This window comes from Folsomia candida, unplaced genomic scaffold (genome assembly GCF_002217175.1).
Source record: "Folsomia candida strain VU population unplaced genomic scaffold, ASM221717v1 Fcan01_Sc021, whole genome shotgun sequence".
Classification (NCBI taxonomy): Eukaryota; Metazoa; Arthropoda; class Collembola; order Entomobryomorpha; family Isotomidae; genus Folsomia; species Folsomia candida.
The window spans coordinates 1,947,102-1,966,924 of NW_019091213.1; the positions used below are offsets into that span (position 1 = coordinate 1,947,102).

General features: G+C 37.9%; 1 protein-coding gene across 2 annotated transcripts; it reads right to left on the minus strand.

Annotated features, from left to right (window-relative positions):
- Window positions 1–1,376: 1,376 nt before the first annotated feature.
- On the minus strand, window positions 1,377–7,430 carry LOC110858375 (enhancer of polycomb homolog 1). Of its 2 annotated transcripts, XM_022107135.2 has the most exons (11): window positions 6,427–7,430; window positions 5,365–5,604; window positions 5,221–5,280; window positions 5,049–5,129; window positions 4,718–4,974; window positions 4,393–4,624; window positions 4,172–4,294; window positions 3,861–4,003; window positions 3,533–3,781; window positions 3,092–3,463; window positions 2,834–3,005 (listed from the first exon to the last, which is right to left on the minus strand). In XM_022107135.2, the coding sequence occupies exons 1-11, from the start codon at window positions 6,577–6,579 to the stop codon at window positions 2,969–2,971; spliced, it is 1,947 nt and encodes a 648-aa protein (XP_021962827.1). In that variant the 5' UTR covers window positions 6,580–7,430; the 3' UTR covers window positions 2,834–2,968. The 2 variants fall into 2 exon arrangements, with proteins under 2 accessions (XP_021962825.1, XP_021962827.1); XM_022107133.2 differs by having other exon boundaries at window positions 1,377–3,463; window positions 6,427–7,338.
- Window positions 7,431–19,823: the final 12,393 nt, after the last annotated feature.

Consider the following 19,823-nt stretch of genomic DNA (forward strand, 5'->3'; position numbering starts at 1 on the left):
ACAATACAGCCAAATGCAGGCTAACCCAGTGATGAAGTTTCTATGAAAGTAAACGAGAAACATATATGCATACAATAAGGTCCTCATTATTATTATTCCACTGTTCTTACTACCTGTCGACTAACTATTAGTAAGCAACTAAATATCTAGAATGATATGATACACACGCACCTTCTTGACTCATCTCATTGTTATTAAAGGATCGACATTGTGCCATGAATGATGATATATTTATGACTTAAGTTTTCAGTCTGCAGAGTTATGTAGCTACTGTAGAAATAGGATCAAACGAAGTGGTGGTTGTCGTACTCGTATGAAAAATTACTCAAAATTTGAAATGTAATAATGAAAAAAATAATTGAAAATTATGCATAGTACGTACGTATACTTTGGGTGTTTAAAATTATGTCAAACTCTGGGCTAGGATTCCTATTAATGGGTCGAATATCACGCATGGGACGTGCATCACCTTTTACTTACGTTTAAGGATTTTTGTTGTTGTTAAATGACACACGTAAATATTATTTAATTTAGGTTTTCCTCCAACGGAAAAGTGCATTTCCTCAGGAAATGGAATTGGGTAAATTCTACCCTTTCATCAACCCGTACTATTTCAACTCGGTCCTGTTCTTCTTCCCACAATGCTTCTCATCATGTTTCCATTTTCATAGATGCACTATTTATGACGGGAATGTCATGACTATTACACAAAAATTCAGATGTACACACGCATTTAAGGTTTAAATCGGAGGAATTTTAAATAAAAAAATAAAAGGACCAATTTCAGTGTATCAAATTGGAGCATAAACTCGTCCTAATCATGGCATGAACATTAAAAAGAACTTCCAGAGCAGGATAATAAATGGAATAAATTCTTCAAGGGATTACATTTTTGTCATCATCAGAGACATGGGACAGATTTGTACGTAAGTAATTCGTGAGGATGAGTAAGGAAAAAGTACTCACATACACGAGATGCATACAAATGTCCAGAAGACGATTAAAGCAATATGTAAAATGCTTAAACCTCTCTCCTAATGATGGTGATAATAAGCAGACAAATTCTCGGGGGAGGATTAAGTACTCGTAAAATGCACTGATAGAATCCACCCATGAATCCATTTTCTCAACAATCAAATTATGGACAGGAAAACGGTTTATTAACAAAATAACTAGGTCAACTGCATCATTTATGTATGTAGCATAGATGGTTCCCAACTGGCAACTACATGCATACTTATCATTATTTTATGACTCTTGATTGATGACAAATACTGAATACTCTGCATCTTAGGTAATAATTAGGTGTATTAATAATAGTAATAATAACGACAATAAGAATTCCCCCCGGGGACAACAGCAACAACAATAGGAAATGGTTTTGTAAGTTTTCTTTTGTTTTGTTTTTATTATCGTTTGTTTTTTTGTTTTTAGTTTTGAAATTTATTTTTTCCAAACAATTCCTTATCTTCATCATGATAATCAATCTTAACTAATCACTTATATGCTTAAATTCATAATACAAAAAGACTATTAAGGTACTTGAAACTTGCGTAAAATTAAGGTTTGACTCGTTACGTTACCTCTACTTTGTATATACCACAGTATTTTGCCACTTCTGACAGAGAACACCTTGACCTTGCTTATACAAAATAAGCCGTCGTCTTCTATCGAGACTTATCCTCACTGATTCTTCTTCTTCTCGTTTTGTTTTTACTACTACATTGCTTCTCAATCGCTACATTCATCCTGCATGAGAATAATTCATAATCATCATATTATCCTCGACCTATCATGACGTTTGCATATTTTTGTATTCACTCTCATTCGCTTGAAGTATGTATATATGATTCAGCATGCATCACATCACACACATATTCTTTCATCAGAGGAGAGACATAATAATAATATAAAAAACGCGACAGAGGAAGCAATTCGGGATTTTCACTTCAACATGTAAAACAGTCTATGCGGTTTCTTAAATAAATGCAGACGCTCGCTCAATCAATCAATCAATAAACAAGCACACAACACTGCGGATTTGTATGTATGTATGTCTTGTTGTATGTGGAGTAGTAGTAGTAGTTGGTAGTGGAGGAGATGTACTTTTATAAAGTAAATGTGTAGTGTTCATGATTTTTTAGAGGTTAAAATATTAGAGTAGCGGGTGTGCTGTAACAATTTTGATTTTTACTGGGTATAATTTTTTTCTTCAATAAATCTGGATGAGAGTTGGAGTCGTAGCAGTAGAAGTCGTACGTAAGAGTAACGTCAATTAATCGTCTATCTGACGGTATGCTGAATTCATTAATTTATACTAATATATAAAAATTAGAGACAACTATAAATATTTTCGTAGTCATTCGTGTAGTCCTATCATTTGCGTCGAGCGAAGAAAACAGATAAATATAGAGAAAACGAGGGGGGAGTGGGAGGGGAGGGAGAAGAGTAGGACCGCGACCGGATGTTTGCCACATCGTGTAGTCAACCGTCGTCCTGTTCTTACGCAATAGTTTTTTTTTATTTCCTGCCAGCTTAAATCCGGACGGCGAAATATGATAAAGAAACTAAAGTGAAGTACAGGAGTAGATTTGGATTCAAGCAATCAAATGCTACTAATCAGACACTGATGAGCATAGGAAACCGATTTAATTCTCTGGATGATTTTGATGAATCCGTTTCACTTTTTCCTCCATCCGTGTCTTCACCAGATTTTACATTTACTACCGTCGTCTCTGGAGACGAATCTGGCTGCTGTTGCGTTGAGGAAGGTGGTAGTTGAGGTGGGGAAGTGTTATTCGAGGACCCTCCTTGTGACGAAGAGTCGGGAGGAGGAGGAGGGTTGTTGTGGCTGTTTTGGGGATGAGTCGTCGGACCGGAAGATGACCCACCACCTTGAGAAGGGGTCGTTGAAGGAGGAGGAGGTGGCGGAGGTCCTGGTCCTTGGGGTGGAATGGAAGGAGGCGGCTCATCCCCGTCTATAGCCATAGATGTAGAGTCCACACCTGCTTCCAGATCCATAGAGGAATACCATTGGTCAGCTTCCACGTCAACATTTAGAAATTCATTGTTTAATTCCATTAGGTAGTACGTGTTCTCTAACTCCGAGGACTGCTCATCAAGGACCACATGGGAGCCGGGTGTGCCAATGTGGGAAGGTAGGGTATTTTGAGGTAGGGTTGGATCGGATAATAACGTTTCCAGTGGATAGGTGATGGGACGATCACCGCTCGAAACAACCAGTCCAAGATGATATGAAGGTTGTAGAAAGGGGGTTGATGGTGTTGTGGTGAGAGGCATTAACGATGATGACGAAGACGACAGCGGTGGTGGTAGTAATATTGATTCTTCAGATTGTTCTGCTTTGACGGATTCGTCTTCAGCCGAGGGGTCTGATTCAGAGATCATTAACCACTCACCGGTCTCAAGTGGGTCGGGAGTTCTGGGTCTAAAGTGGTGCCAACTGAAAAAATTACAAGTTTTTATTAAATCATTTCACAATCACTTTATTTATTTAGCAAAAGAATCTTACCAGCCCAGGTCGGATGATGTGAAATCTTCCATAGTATCGTTGGGTTGGACGATATTACTACTACTATAACTACTATCTATGGGCTCTTGCTTAACTTCGACCGGGGGATGCGTAATTACTAAGGGTTCGGGTTGCGATGATGACGAAGGACTCCTACTACCGCTGTGGGGTGGACTTGCGCTTGACTTTAATCCCATTACTTGGACGAATTCACTAAGGTCTTGCATTGTCATTCGATCAAGAATAATCCTACATTATATAATAAATTTTATTAGCACACCGTACACACCATCAAATTTGTGACTATGTAGTTGACTTGATGAATTACCTGCCACCACGGCCCACCCGCCGTCGGCAGGGGCCCACCATTCGATAACCACCATTTTTAACATCAGATATAGATGTAGGATAAAATCTTAAACGATTAATATCTTCTGGCGGATACCACGGCTTATCGCTGGAGTCCAAAGGCTAATAAAAATGCAATAATATTTTATATATAGACAATAATGTCCACCGATCTAACTACTGATATGGATGACAGAAAGTTGGTGACACCGAAGAAGCCACCCCCAAAAAATATAATGCCATCCTAGTATTAGAGTTACATACAACAACACTTCGGTATGTGGTACTTACTGCTAGGTATTCGCAGTCTTTCTTCCGCCTAAAGGCGTAAACACCCTCATCTTCCTCCCCGTCAGAGGGTGAGCAAGGTAATAAATCGTCATCAGAACTTGCACCCTCATCCAATGTTAACCCCTGATATATATTATATAATATAATTTATTAAGGTACTGAGGTCACAATATTTGACACAGGTATTTGGAACCACCGTTACAAGCTTTATTTTTAACCACCTGAGCATTCGCATAGTTCATAGCAGCAGAACTCGATGCTGCGGCATGAGATTTGGAAGAACTTTTATGTCTTCTCTTTTTATATTGACGTCTTTCTTTTCGACTTAAGGATGCTAAGAGGGGATAATCGTTTAAAGAATTAGCTTGAAATAAGGGGGTGAATGCAGGGCGGGCTGGGCGTTGTTGCAAAGCTTCGGAAACTATCTGGCCAGAATAATCTCCAGCTTGTGTTCTGTAAAATACATTAAATTATCCCAATCAGTATTCATCCCTGCGAATACTTTCTACTGAATGGAATATAATGAATAGAAAAAAAGCAACTTGCCGTTTTTCGAAAACCTCAATTGTTAAGTGAAGGAGTTCACGTTTAGATTTCTCCCTCTTCTTAACCATCTCAAGTAGATTAACAGCTCTTGTCAAATCCCTCCTGAGTTTGAGCATCTTCTCGTAAGAACTCTCATCATTTTTGCGATTCTTTCTCGTCTGCATTTTTTCTGTTCGTCGTCTAAATGCAATGTACGGATTGTGATTCGCAATGCCATGCCTTGCCTCTGTTCGGACGTGGGGGATTAGGGGCTGTTGCTAAAAGACAAAATCACAATATTATTTCTATTATATTTATACCCTTCTAATAAGACTCTGAAAACGCGACTTACTATTTTCAGTCGTTTATTGAGCCAATAATCATAAACGGCAATTATGAGATCATCATCTTCTTTAATAAGAGCTTTGGCCTCCTGAAAAATTGATCAATTGAAAGTAAAGGACCAGCTTCACATCTCGAAACCATCACAATAATAAAATCTCTTTATAGGAAAATGTGCTAACCTGAAGGGTGACTACAGTTTGACCACTGCCTTTTTCAAGCCGATCCATCATTTCCTCAAACTATGATAATAAAAGCGACAACATTTTATAATCAAGTTGCATGCATGATGGTAAATGCATACAAACATTTAACTAATTGCTAACCTTTTCCGGATTCAACTCTAGCTTTCCCGATTGTGACGTGACCCAGTTTTCATCTTCAGAGTCCATGTCATAGTCGGGAATATCCGTCTCCATCGAGAAGGGTTGCATGTAGATGAGTTGTCTGGGAAGTTTGTAGCTTTCTGGATAGAACTTGTTGTAGTACCCCGTGTTGTCGATCAGAAACACCTCTGGGGTCGGAATCACCGTCCCGGAAACGATGGCTTGTTGGAGATGGTGTTCCTGCATGTCCAAAATACACGTAGAATGAATTAAATGAATTTTCGAACTAGATTTTAAAACTGAAAATTAGATTTTCCTGATTGATGATAAAACTTTTGAGAAATTCGCAAAACAATTGTAATTGTTAAAATTAACTTGCCATCTTGCTTATTTTGGTTAAAAATTTCTATTAAAATACAAATTATGAACTTGAACTTAATTATCCAACATCGATGGACTGAAAATTGAAAATGGAAGGAGGATCAGTCGTCTCAAAATCAAGACAAGACGAGACTTGTTCTTTCCAATATCGTGCTAAATAAAACGTAATTCGTGTTGTGACTTGACTCGTGCAACCAGCAACACGCTCAAAAAGTCTCCGCCGTCGGTAGAATAAGAAAATCGTAATATATTAATAGTAATAGTAAAAATATTTGCTAATGCGTAGGTAATATCATCATCATCATCTCCTCATACTACGAGGCTCGTAGTGTTGTTCATCCATTCATCATCAACTATTCCACGCAAAAGAACAAACTATTTGTCCGAGTTCACATTACTAACTGTGTTACAGTAAATCTATAAATTGATCCGGGTAACCTGACTCATTCATCAAGATCATCATCATCATTAATCAACTAACATCAACTAACTATAAGTAAGTAAGTAAATTGCAGCAGCTGAGCTATATCCCACTCGTGGCATCGAGGGGTCAGCCCGATTTGGGATTGGGACGGGAGCCCAGCACCGCGACGAGAGGCAACCACCACCAGGAAAAAAATGGCGTCTCTTTAGCCACGACGAAATTATGATAAACTTGTGAAAACATTTCGAAATTCTTACAGCCTCCTCCTCCTTCTCCATCCCAGTGGGCATTTGAGGAACAGCCCTGTTAATGAGGGAACAATCCGCACTATCCGGAATTTCGGTGGAGTGATAGATTGGCAGCGCTTTCGACGCGTCCAGGGCTCTCGCCCTGAACGACAGCTTGCTCATTTTGCTTTCACTATCACCACCACCACCCACCACCAACGGCCACTGACCACACCAGGACGACGACCACCACTTTTATTGTTTGCAGCGGCACACGGCCGCGACCCGGACGTTCACTTTACTCACTCTCCGCCCATGGCGATTGCATGGGGGGCACACCGTTTCAAATAAATCCCCACATTTCCACACATAACTTTGCTATATTGAGTGGCAATGGCTGGCTCTCTCATCACCACGAACTCGGTCATCCAACATGGCGGATGGGACGAGTCTGCCTAAATTACGCTGCTGACAACCACACCCATCCAAAGGGGGTGGTCCGACTTCCCAGCCCTTCCGCAAGGGTTGTGCACCAAGGGAAAAATATTTTTCGATTTTTTCGAAAACTTTCCACCTCTCTAGGCTCCTTTTTTGAGGGGCGAGGTTGAGGCAGTAGAGCAGATGCTCGAGGCTTCTTCATCAAATTGAAGAGAAACGCATGGCGGATGTGAGTTGCGGGGAGAGTTGGCAGGTGGAGTTGGTGAGCTGCGAGTCGGGGGGGAAGTGGTGTAAATGGGGCAACTTGAGTCACTCGGGCGAGTTGAGAAATACGTGTGTGCGATCTTTTTCCTTGGGAATTGCTGGACAGACTGAGAACAGAGTTGGTTTGAGAACGGGGATGATATGTAAAAGTAAGTAGAGGTTGTTGGGCTGATGCTGGATGGTTGGTTGGTTCGAGTTGAAGCAGACACAGCTCTTGTGCTATGGCAGCTTTTTAGCCGGTTTTTTGGAGGCTTTTTATTGTAATGTAGTTTTACCTGGGTTTGTTTGCCGCATGGCAGAATTCATGTGGCTCTCTTAGAGAGGAGAGTAGTTCTTTTTGGCTTGGGGCTGGATGGATGGATTGCGTTATGAAAGGAATTAAATAAAGAAAAAGAATTGTGTAAAGGTGGTTCTTCGCTGTTTGGTGGGGGCTTGCAGAATGGAAATAAGACCTTCTTTTAGCCGGCGTTTTGCTATTGGGGATGCAGTACGAGATGGATGGTTTGCATGGGTGGAAGAAAGATGCTAAATTGAGATGAAATCGTGGCCGGGTCGGCGTTGTTACTGAAACATTGTGTCTACGTGCATGGACCAAGAATGTGCAAGCAAGGTGACAACTGACAAGTTCGAGCTAGAGTTTGCATAATGTCGTCTAGAAATTAGCAACCGCATGGAGATTTGGCATATTATATGCATGCTGATTTTTTTTGTTGAACAACAGTGCATGGCAGTAGTTGCAGACAATTAGTATGAGATGATCTTCTCATAATAATTATTGAATTGCAGACTGTGTATGTAAGCGACGCTTTTAGATGGTACACATACATTGTACATGCTTGCAAATTATTATAAGCGCCACCACTTTATGTGTGTGTGTGTGGGAACAAAGTGCATTTTACAACGCAACGCACTTCGCACACTGATAAATCGTACCGCAGCAGCAGCAGGGCAAAAGCGTCATGTCATGTGATATCTCATCCTGTACTCGTTTTGGCAATCTTATTCAGTTTTCATGTTAAACGAGAGTGTACTTTTTATATCTTTGTATGCGCAGTGTCATTCGTAATGCTGCGTCGTCGTCCATCCTTTGTAACAAATATGATTAAACCGTGTCAATTTTCCTCGATGGGGTGGAAAATGATTCGTAAATACGTAAATTGAAATATTTCTGTCCGTGAAATATGATTTTATTCAGCATTTAGTTATGTACGTAGGCTGCAAAACTAATCTGATATGACATCAACATTTTAAATGTATGTGTGTGTATAAAAAACTGTTGCATTGACTGAAAGTGCTCGATCGATTGAGGAAACATGCAAAATTGGCGCATGGTAAATTCATGAGATATGTCTCGCAGCACATCAAATGTATTCACCCCCCATGAGAGATAACCACTAGACTCGTACTTATGAGAGCAAGATTTTGGCAGATTTTCATGAATTTTCGTATAATTCATTTCATCATCATCTGCGGAATCTGGATTAAACATGTATGCATAGCTCAGCTCGTCTGCTGAACATACATACGTACATGCAGTGGGCTATCGCATTTCGAGAAATCCAGAAATATTACTTACGAGTCTTGAAAAATTACTTATGCAGCCAGGTTTTGGACAAGTCGCTTAAAACATGCAGATAAGATCCTGCCATTATACAATGTTATATTATAGTTAATTCTTAACGTGGCATATCAAGGGATGCATGGTCCGTTTGGTGCACGCTAAGGCTATAGAGTAACCACCATATACACATACTCATACATATACGCAGGGTTCATTTCCGCTTCATTTCAGCGCTGAATTCGTGTCCAGAGTGTACAAGGAAAGCAGTACTAAAAGTTGTATACGCTACAACCCGTGAGACTGTAGCTCAATAATGTATATTGCACGTCAAGCCCCTAAGTACAGCCAAATAGGACCACGATATGACATCACAGGATCTCTACTAAACAAAGTCTCCATCATCCAATAATGTCTCCCCTGCCCTGCTGTTATCGTGTTGCAAAGTCAAGTCACATCACATATGTATCATCATCATCTCACTCAAATAAGGGTCTCATCTCTACCTTATCCAGCACAAGGGGCACCTTATCTTGTCAACTGGATACTGTTTACCGTGTAAGAAAAGACATTTTCCAACCACTTTTACTTTAAAGTGATCCTGCAAGGAAATAAACTAAAAAAAAGCAAGATTCCTTTAAACCGTCGTGTCCATCACGCCACTTCTTTTACACCGTGAAACGCGTATATGTAACACAGCGTTAACCTGATGTGATGGGAGATGCATAACCCTTTTCTCTCTCTGCCAGAAATTCTGGGCTCAGTCAGACAGTCGCAACCGGATACGAAAACTGCTCAAGTGCTGCTATATGCCATGGTTCGTACAACACCTTCACTCCATAATAAAAGAGACTTTTGATCCAGAATGGACGGATGTGAAGAAGTAAAGTCGCCTTCTTCTTCTCTCCATTTGTGAGAGTGATGAGACTGAGACAGAATAATACGACACATAAAGTCCCTTCTTCTCCTCCTTCTTGTAAGAATTTACCAGTTTAGTTTAGGTCAATCGGTCATGGCTTTTCCTTTATTTTCAACTACAACATCCATAATCTTTACACAATGGACGCTTGGGAGGACTCGGAAGAAAGGGGTTGTTATTTGGCTTTAAAAGTTTTCAACTTGTTTGCCATTTCTCATCGGTGTCTTCTTTAGTCGTAAATAAAGTTTGCATAGTAAAAATAATAACGCATCGCATAATATGTATGCCGTGAAGGAAATTAGGCAGGAAACCGTTTCCTGGAAACTTTTACTTGGCTACCTACCTACTCGAATCCGGGCACAAAGCAGCCCGTAATTCGGATCGTTACCTGTCTGGAGACATATCTGATTTGTCAACAAAACCCTTTGACAAAAGTTAGAGAAATGTATGATTTCCAATTTACCACGGCTGTTGAACACAAGATGCAAGAAGCAAACTTTAACTTTGATGATATTATGAAAGTCCGTAGGCTCACGATTGGGCTCCATCTCCATGTCTACATCCATCCACCCGTATCAATCTGGTATCAATCTGTCTAGAAAAAATTAGCACAAAATTACCCTCTCCGCAATCATCCCATCCTCCTCCATCCCACAAAATATAATTCATCATTCATCATGCTCATCCCATCCCAATTTCACTTTCCTTTCTTCTCCTCTCATCTTCTCCCCTTTGTATTTATTTACAGCTCCATCTCCATCACAAATTCATGTAATGTGGCGTGATGGATGTGTGAGCGAGGTCTGTACACAAAATTACCAAGATGGGAAGAAAGCCGATTGTCATCAAGTCTAGGCAAATCAGCCATTAAGAAAAAAAATACAATGACGACGCCAGCCAGCATTATGCAGTGGTCACATGTGTGTGCACGGCTTGGATTAGTTTGGTTTGACCAAGTAAGTAAAAACAAATATTAATTTCACTCCATCGAACGAAAATACGTAGCATTTGGGAGAAGCACATTTTCATGTCCAAATAAAGGCCGAGGAGAGAAACCCTCCTACCACGTTACATTGCTAAAAGGAATCAACAAAGACAATATTACGGTGGTAATGCACAACTTGGTTTTATCATGCCGCCCATCACATAAGCTAAATGAGCTTGACCACTGCAGTAATAAGTCCTCATGAGTAAGGTGTTAGTTGGCAAATATGTAATGTATGCACAGCACATACGGATGGGACATTGTAATTGTAATCAAAATAAGAAAGTATGGGCGAGAAAAAAAATGATCATCACATTTTAATGTTTTAGTTAGATAAGGCGTGTTAGTAGATAATACGGTTGCAGTCTCAAGTGGAAAGTGCAGTTTGAAAATGCACCATTATGCAAAACAAGAAATATGTGCATATGTATGTATGTATCTCTATTTAAGCCTTTGCAAACACATTTTCGCAAAAGTTAATTACATACGTTGGAAAAATTTAATTTCTGACTGCACACATTACTCAACTATTAGATTTAATTTAAGACAATGCGACCATGAAAGGTCATTTCTACTCCAATAATTTGATTACCGATTCGCAATTTAAGTAGGTAACTATTCTGCATGCTTCCACTCTTGCAAATATGACAAATCATTAATAATACCTATCATTTTACTATGTTGCCAATTTCTACATCGTTACCACATCCCGCCACGGCTACCACGTAATCAACCACTGCATACGTTTTTTTATCGCATTTCAAGTATTACCAACCATTACGAAGCGCTGATTCATACTCACGTGTGCAATAAATCAACCACCGACAGACAACCAAGACGTTTATTTTATTAGTTTTGCGAACTCTAAAATGCAGCATCTTAAGGAAGGAAGGAAACGAACGAGACTTTGCCACTCGTGTTTTTCTTGTTGTGATAGGAAATTCACTTTTACATGATTTTATTGTCTTTGTCTGCCAGCTTACAAGAAACGACTGCAAAGTGCAGCAGAGAACGCTTGGTCAAAAAAGTGAAACCAAATCACAAGAACGACGCTGTAGCTTGGCATGGCCGTCGCCGTACTCGCGTTATCCATCCCACCATCACCTCTCCCATAGTCGTTACCATTTATTTATTTAAATACTTTTAACAATTAGTTACTCACTAAATACTAAATAGGTAGTAAACAAGACGAAATCAAGATGTACCCTTCACTGCGTGGCGCACAGTGTACGTATGTACGTGCATGCATATCATGTGTGGCTATATGGATGTACGTTTAACCAGTTTTCTCTTATCTTTGCACTGCTTGCTAATTCAATCAGAATTGTGAACAAGTGGTAGTGATGCGTGGAGGTAGAGGATATATTATTTAAGGGGAAGGAAATATAAATATGTATTTATTATATGCAATTTTTTCAAGTGCTTCGTATGCTATGCTCCACTCATTTCTTGGCTTGTTTATTTATGCAACTTTCATAATGGCCTATTAGGTGATTCAAATTATCCAATTGGCACTGTGCCATTTAAAAGTTGAGAGAAGGAGGAGATGGACCATTCAAATGTGTTATACCGATTCATTGTATTGTATTATGCAGCACGTTAAGATGCGAAGGATTCGAATTGAACTATTAAATGGATTCGATTTGCAGTTATTGGAACCAAGAGAGAAATTTGCAAATTCTAAGCGGTATCGAAACATTACTTCCTCATCGAAACTGATTACGATTTATGACACTATTTCATTTTTGACAATGTCTGTCACTATTTAATATTATTTAACCAAGCAATGCAATTCGACAAAAATGACAATTTGTAAAATTAAATTATTTTCGAATTTGTCTCTCGAAAGATGAAAATAATTTTATGGTCAGACACACTTTTACATTTATATAGTCAGTCACCTTTACCTTTACCTTTACGTTTGCCTTTGACTTTTAATACGTTTGCAACACAGGAATAAATAATTACATTCAAATTTAGAGTTCATGATCTCTGCGCTTATCAGATCTTCCTTCATTTTCCTTCCTGACGCTGATGTGTAGGTTGGGATAAGAAAAGTGCACCGACAACAAAAGAATTTTGAATGAAACTTATCAATACTAAATTACTCACTCATGCCAATTGCCAATAGTGTGTACATACATACACAAACTAGAGCGGATAACGACTATGTAACTTTACATAATAACAAATTATTTATATGTTACAAGCTGAGTACATTATTAACCATAAAATAAAGCGTTTATCCCTTCTACGTCAAATTGCTCGTTTCTCTTTTTTATGCGTATTCAGCAGAGCAGAATTGTTAAAAATATCTGTAGAATTTTGACCCTTGACTAGAAAGGAGTAACAATGAGTGTTAATAGGTTGTTGTAAGAATGGATAGATAAGTGACGAAAGGTCAGATTAGTGGAAAAGATGGATTTTCAGATAAAAATGCACAAAAGATCTTTACATGATTAATTCTACTTTTATGCACTTTTTCCAATTATTTCAAATTGTATCGTATAAACTTTATGTTTAGAAAGTTTTTTTAATACTGTTTACAAAGGTGAGTTAATCATTTGCAAATTCTGTTAATTTTCAGTTATGAAATCAAATATAGACATCAAGATTAAATCTTATGTAGGAAATAAAATGTAATTTCTGCTAATAATTCATGTCTTACACGGTTTTGATTGAAAATTTTCAAATTAATTTTAATTAAGACACTGTAGTCTTTGGGGGAGGTAATGGATCTATAATTCAAAAATTCAGCGTTAATTTTGTTTAATCCAAATTATTTAAAGTAATATACAGACATTAAACAAATTGGAGTCATTGGACTTGAAATTTTTAATAAGATGTTGCTCTATTTCAGTACATCCCAGCAAGAGAGCATTATTTGCATGTAAAATAATGATAAAAATAGCAAAGGACAAATGAACTGTAGTAAATCACTCAATAATAACTTTTACTTTTACTATTTTAATGCCATCGTTCGCATTCTGACGGACTGACTCACTCTCATTTTCTATTTACTACATACACCTCTCATCTTTCTCTTCTGTACACGAACCACAAATAAAACGATATAAAACAAATTAGCATAATGAAGCATGAAAGAAGAAGAAGATGCAGTTTGTTGCATTGCATTGCTGGCTGCATGATGATGGGAAAGTATAATTTATGCGGTGCAAATTAAATACAAGAAAATTGCACTAGTTGAGTTATCATTGCATTTCCGTGTCATACTTACTTTCGCCAGTTATATATTTCGCGCATTACATAAAACAAATCAAAATTAGATTTGCAATTTTCCTCGGTTGTGCATGGGCGTAGAGGTTGACAGAGACATTATTTCTGAGTGAATGAAGAACGACAGCTGCTTGTTTCAGGTATAACAAACCTTAAAAAGTCTTTACAGCCAACTTGCCTAAAACACGTAACGCAATGACAAAAGACGCCTAAAATGTTTCCGAGTCTTAATTTTAGAATTTTGAAAGTGAGAGCTTGTCATCCACCCATCCATCCATCCATCCTTCAACCTAAAAGCGGAGGAGTCTTGTGGAGATTTTATCGACAGAGTTGACACTGACATTCACTTTTTTTCAGCAAGCATCCATCCAAACATCTCTTGATTCATTCGTCTTATTACAAACCTTATTTTAAGCCAAACAAAGCACGACTGTGGCCATTGTTGTAATCTAATTTCGCAGATCCAAGTAGTAGTGGATAACTAACTAGTGAGGAGCAGAACAAGTAACAAAAGGTTGATAAAATCCTATCGCATTAAATAAAACAGTGCCGATTTCTTTTAGCTGCAACGCAACGGTGGCAATTGATGGCAGAGAAATTGATGCACGATCGATGATTGGTGTAGACTTTTATCCGTGATTGATTCTTCTCGATAAAAGTGAGATGGATAATATGCGTGCAGTTCATTCGTTAAGTAGTTGGTTGTGACATGATCGGAAAAATTGAGGGATTGTTTTCTCTACGAGACATATGTCCATCGTCACTCTTGCAGTACGTAAAAATGGTGACGACAGACTGTCAACTGTTGCTCGATTGATTTTTTTCTTATTTATTTATGTACTCTCTGTTAAAAAAATTAACAGGATGGGAGAAGAAATGTTGTGATAGAGCAGAAATAAATAATCACGGACGAAATCAGGTCAACTCGTCCGTGCTTTACTTTACTTTGATGAGACCTCGACTTGATGCAGAGGCACGAATGGAGCAGAGACAAACCAAATTACAAAGACAAACAAACCTCTTCTTCTCTTATTTACTAGGAAGAAGAAGATGTGATGATTTTATGGCAAAATGAGAGAAAGGGAAGTAAATTGGTTAAGGTTGAGGTTGAGTCGTCGTCTCGTTATTTTTGCGTGTTTTTTTGCACAAAAAACTGTTGACTAGTTTAGTTGGGTTTGAAAACATTCTTATTAAGATTCATGAAATCCCTGCAGCAAGAGCACTTGGGAAAAGTTTCCTTTCCATTTTTACCCACTGGGTATGTTTGTGCTCACCACTTAAATAAAATTATTAGGTTGAAATAAGTACTCGCAATTATGAAATGAAGAAAAATAAAAAGTAAAAGTTTGTCGTGACAAATGAAGTGAAAAAAATCAGGCTCAATTATTTTTAATTGTTCGCAATTAATGTTAACATTGATATTATCGCATCTTGGGTATTAAAGTTGTAACTGATTTGTCACCAAAATCTTCCATCTTATCTACAAAAAAAATCAATCTACGTAGATATAATGATGATAAATGTCGTTTTTCGAAACTTAATTAATTTTTATATTTAATTAAGATTGTAAAACGTATAGAAAGCTGGTAATTGGAAATATTTCTAATTTTTTGACAGAAAATATTAATTAATTATGATTACGTTGGTGGGTGAAATTCGGTAAAACAAGTGTCATTACTCATTCTTTTGAACCGTGACGTGGGTCGTGGGGTATCTATTAAGCTTAAGCTATCGAATTCCTGAGGACTGATGGATTTTCAACATTTCCTGATATTTCGGTATGCTAGTTGATTTCTGCGTGGTGAAATTACTTACGGGGGATGTAGTGTATCCTTCTGCCATGAGAAGTCAGTGGGTCAAGGCCCAACAAAATGAACCCTAGTCTACACACACTTATTCTTTCTTGGCTCAAATATTTCTTCTTCTTCTGGTCCAATAATCCACCTGAATAGAAATGACGAATAGGAGATGAATCCCTGCCTACTGCACTTTGGAGAATTCATCGCGTCTCCCTCAGGTTGAATTTCTGTAAAGTGCTGCTGCTGGTTCTGCCAAGATGATTTATGTATAATCTGGCACTACACACACGACAGTTTACTATATAAATTTACTATATTTACAAACTCCGAAAGTAGATCTATTTCTCATTGTCATGAAATAATAATTTATTTCCCATAATATGTCATGCATGTACAAAATGTATTACGGTTCCACTTACTATTTAGCTATCACTGCGGGGTATAGCAAAATAAACAAAATTCCTGAAAGAAAACTTACAAATATATAGGTCATAGGTTATGCATCTCGTGAAACGGAATGACATGTTGGAGACTAAATTCTTATGAAAATCGAACAAGCTGATAGAGTTTTGCAAATAAATAAATATTCTTAAAATTCCCTATATATTTCCGGTTTTCGCTATTATCAGAAAGGATGTATACATGTAAGGCTTGGGTCGTCCGTCATCAATCCTACACATTTATAATCATTCATTAGTGCCTCTAATCGTGATCCTTTCCTATTCATCAGTGTTTTATACCCATTGGAAATAAGGAAGAACCTTTACACGTCGTCACCATCTCATCACCATTAATACCGCCTTCTAAATACTATTGTTTAACTTTTTCAAAGATAATATTATTCAGCGAGTAGTTATCCAATATCGGGTTGTGCTACATTACATACGTATACAACAATTACTTACGTATGGATTATTATTATGTGTCTGTCTGTACCGGACGTGGTTAACACTTACCTAAAAAGAAAGTGATAAGTAAGCAAGTGTGACTTATTGTATTAATAATAGCTTTGAGACGACATGAGAAGTGCACCTTACGTCAACACGGCACGAGAAGAAGAAGAATGACATAATTATTCATACAATTTCTATTTGTAAATAGTTGAACATCTAAGAATCGTCTTGTTCCGTCCGTTTAATTGTACTTGAGGCAAAGTGGAAATATGCAATTGCGTAACTTCTGAACTAGAATTTCTCTTTTGCAAATATACGTACACTCCTATTCCGTCCGGTACGAACTGTTGCAATGTAAACCAATCCAGTATTTATTTAGTTGAGCTGATTCATACAGATGAAATTCATGCTTCATTCCATATTTACATATTGTGTCAGGATATGTATGCCGGTACTTTGTAAATTGTTAATGAATTTTTATTTTTATAATTCATTTCATCCTTCAGAATGCTACAACACTTTTTACAAATTTATTACACACAAAATAACAATGAGCCATGGTGCATGTCGAATGTCCACTTTTTTCCACTCGCAGACCGGACAAATAACTCAGTTATTACATGAACTTAACATAATCCAACAACGTGTTGGGATTCCTTTGAAATTGAATTGCAACAAGCCCAGCAACAAATTCGACATCATCAAGCTCCACTCCACCATTTATTTATTTCACTTGTCCGGTTCTGCCAGACAAGCTGCTTGGTTGTTAAAAAAGAAGAAGATGCAATTCCGAGACGAGGAGGATTCAATTACTGAGAAGCCCTACCTGCACCCAGTCAATTCACCCATGCCCTTTGCTCTCTCATGGCGAATTGGATGCCATCATAAAGTGAAGTGAACTGTCACTCAAGAATTTTTCACTGCTCTCAATATCACCTCGGTCCTAATGCTGCGTGCAATCCAGGCAGGACCACAAATGAGGCTATCTGCCAAATTGCGACAGTAATGTCATGCAAGCAGCCATCTACGTATGACAATCATTGAACCACGGTAATTGAACGACAAAAGTAATTTCTAGCGATACCTGAAGCGTTTGTGACACTAACTAACCACACATGCAAAATTGTAATATTCCAGGAAGGAACAATTAGCGAGATAAAGTTACACCGTTTCAGACTTTACTTTATGACTAGAAGATTTAAACTTGGTTTTTGTATCAAAATTTCAATGTGCATGCATAATAAATAAATAGTTTGCCATAATTCTACATGCACACATTCCACAGAGTTGTCGTAGCATGCAAATTACGTGACGTGACTTGGCCATGAATGTGTGCAGCCGTCAATATTAAAAAATGATGAGATGAAACTTTTGAATAGTAATGTTTCTGCATGGATATTCTATTAATCAAATCACCATTACATTACTTTACTATGTGTGCATATGTAGTTAGGTTTTAGTGGGTCTGCGACTACCAGGAAGGAACTGTTAGCAGTTAGTAGTTGGCCAAGTAATAAATGGACATTGCTCCCTGGAAGGAATGGGTGGTATGGGCAAGGAAGGAATTCGCATGTGATGTGAATTTGCATTTTATTACATTCATTTACTTGATTGAATTTTTTATCTTGAAGAAAGGCGTGATTACGATGATTAGGATAAAAAGAAATGAAAAGCATTCCAAAGTCGGGGAGGAAGAGAGAGAGAGAGAGATGTGTGCATAAAAAAGTGCGAATCAAAAAGGTGCAATAAAAAGTTGTTCCTTCAAACTGAATGGAATATAATCCTATTAAATCATTAGCAAGGAGAAGGTTTTATTATGGACTTGAAAGCAGTAGCGAAAGAATGACGGATTGCTATCTGCTTATTCCATTGCTCCTGGACCAAAAGAGAGGAGGATGCGAGAGGTACATAGAAAAATATGAGAAAGCTTGACATTTCATGTTTAATGAAAATCTCAGCATTTCAAGAAAAGTTTTGAACGTAGGGACGACCCAATATCTATCTACTTGTTTCATAACTGTACATAAATAAGGTCTGAACTTTACATGAAATGAACCCTTTATTGGAAATTGTAAAGGAATTGAGTGAGAACAAGCCTACTTCATGAGGACTTTCGTTTGAATGAGAAAATTTCCATGTTTCCATAAATTCACTAACCAACAAACAAAGTCCGTAAGCTCTGCTCCTCTGTGAGCTTCTCATCTCATATTTTACGTTGGTTATGAGACGAGGCAGCTTTGTGCCTACGGTACCCTGTACATGCAGATATTTACATGTAAGCTTACTCATAATATTGCACACGTACAGATTTAGCAGTTGCATGCATTACAGGGCATAAACCTTTTACGCAGGTCGATCCAAATATAAAGATTTGAGTCCATGCTCAACTCCTGAATATGTATCTACATACGTAATTGGTGTTCAAGTAAAGTGAAAGTTTTACTATCGTTCGCTGCCGGTGCTGGAGGCATGCACATAAAAGTCTTTTTACGCAGCTATACTAATTTTCCAATTTAAGCCCGATTCAACCTTCATTGATATAATAGACTCTGGAAATTTTTAATACGAGACATGAAAATATACCGAAACAAATTTCAGGAGACATCAAACCCTTGTAATTTTGTCAACTTTTCCCATTGTTGTAATGAAGAAAAAACCTTCGAGATTGGAGAATTGGGCTACCTAGCCATGCGAGTGATCAAGACGCAGCAACAACCTCGCCCCGAGGCAAGGTAAGTGAGAGTTGCGTTTAAATTTGAAATCTGATAGATTACAATGATAACACGGATTGCATCGCGGTGTAACCAGCACTAATGCCAACGTCCAAAAGTGCTGGTGGCTCGCATTAATTTTACTTTAATATACTTCAACCCTGCTGCTGCTGTTGTCACTCACATCATTATTACGACGGGCCACAAGTGTGTGTACCACCTCTCGACAGGGTGTCAACATTCGAATACTTCAAAAATAGTACGCACATACATATTTGCACATTTCTGTTGGAGGAAGGATGCAGAAAATATTTTTAAATGTGGTCAAATTTCATTGATCTATTACACAATAAAATCTCCCTAATTACGAATCTTTCCTGTAAAAGGTCCCAATTCTGGTAAATAATTATTCTGAGCAAAACATGGAAAAATTGATTGCTTGTGACACGAGACAACTGCTTAAATTTTGATCATCTTTTCACCGTCGTCGTCGTGGTCGTCCTCACCCTAAACTAAAGTGAAGACACTGTTACACTGCATTTTGTTCGAGTGGTGGTCGTACTTAAATAAATGCAGCATTCTTTAAGACTTTGCTATAGCTTAGAAGACTTTTCTATATTGCT

Coding starts and splice junctions, on each gene's coding strand:
- LOC110858375 (XM_022107133.2), bottom strand. CDS start 6,579: ATGAGCAAGCTGTCGTTCAGGGCGAGAGCCCTGGACGCGTCGAAAGCG. Junction 4,625..4,717: donor ATTGAGGTTTTCGAAAAACG/GCAAGTTGCTTT, acceptor TGTATTTTACAG/AACACAAGCTGGAGATTATT. Junction 3,464..3,532: donor ACATCATCCGACCTGGGCTG/GTAAGATTCTTT, acceptor TAATTTTTTCAG/TTGGCACCACTTTAGACCCA.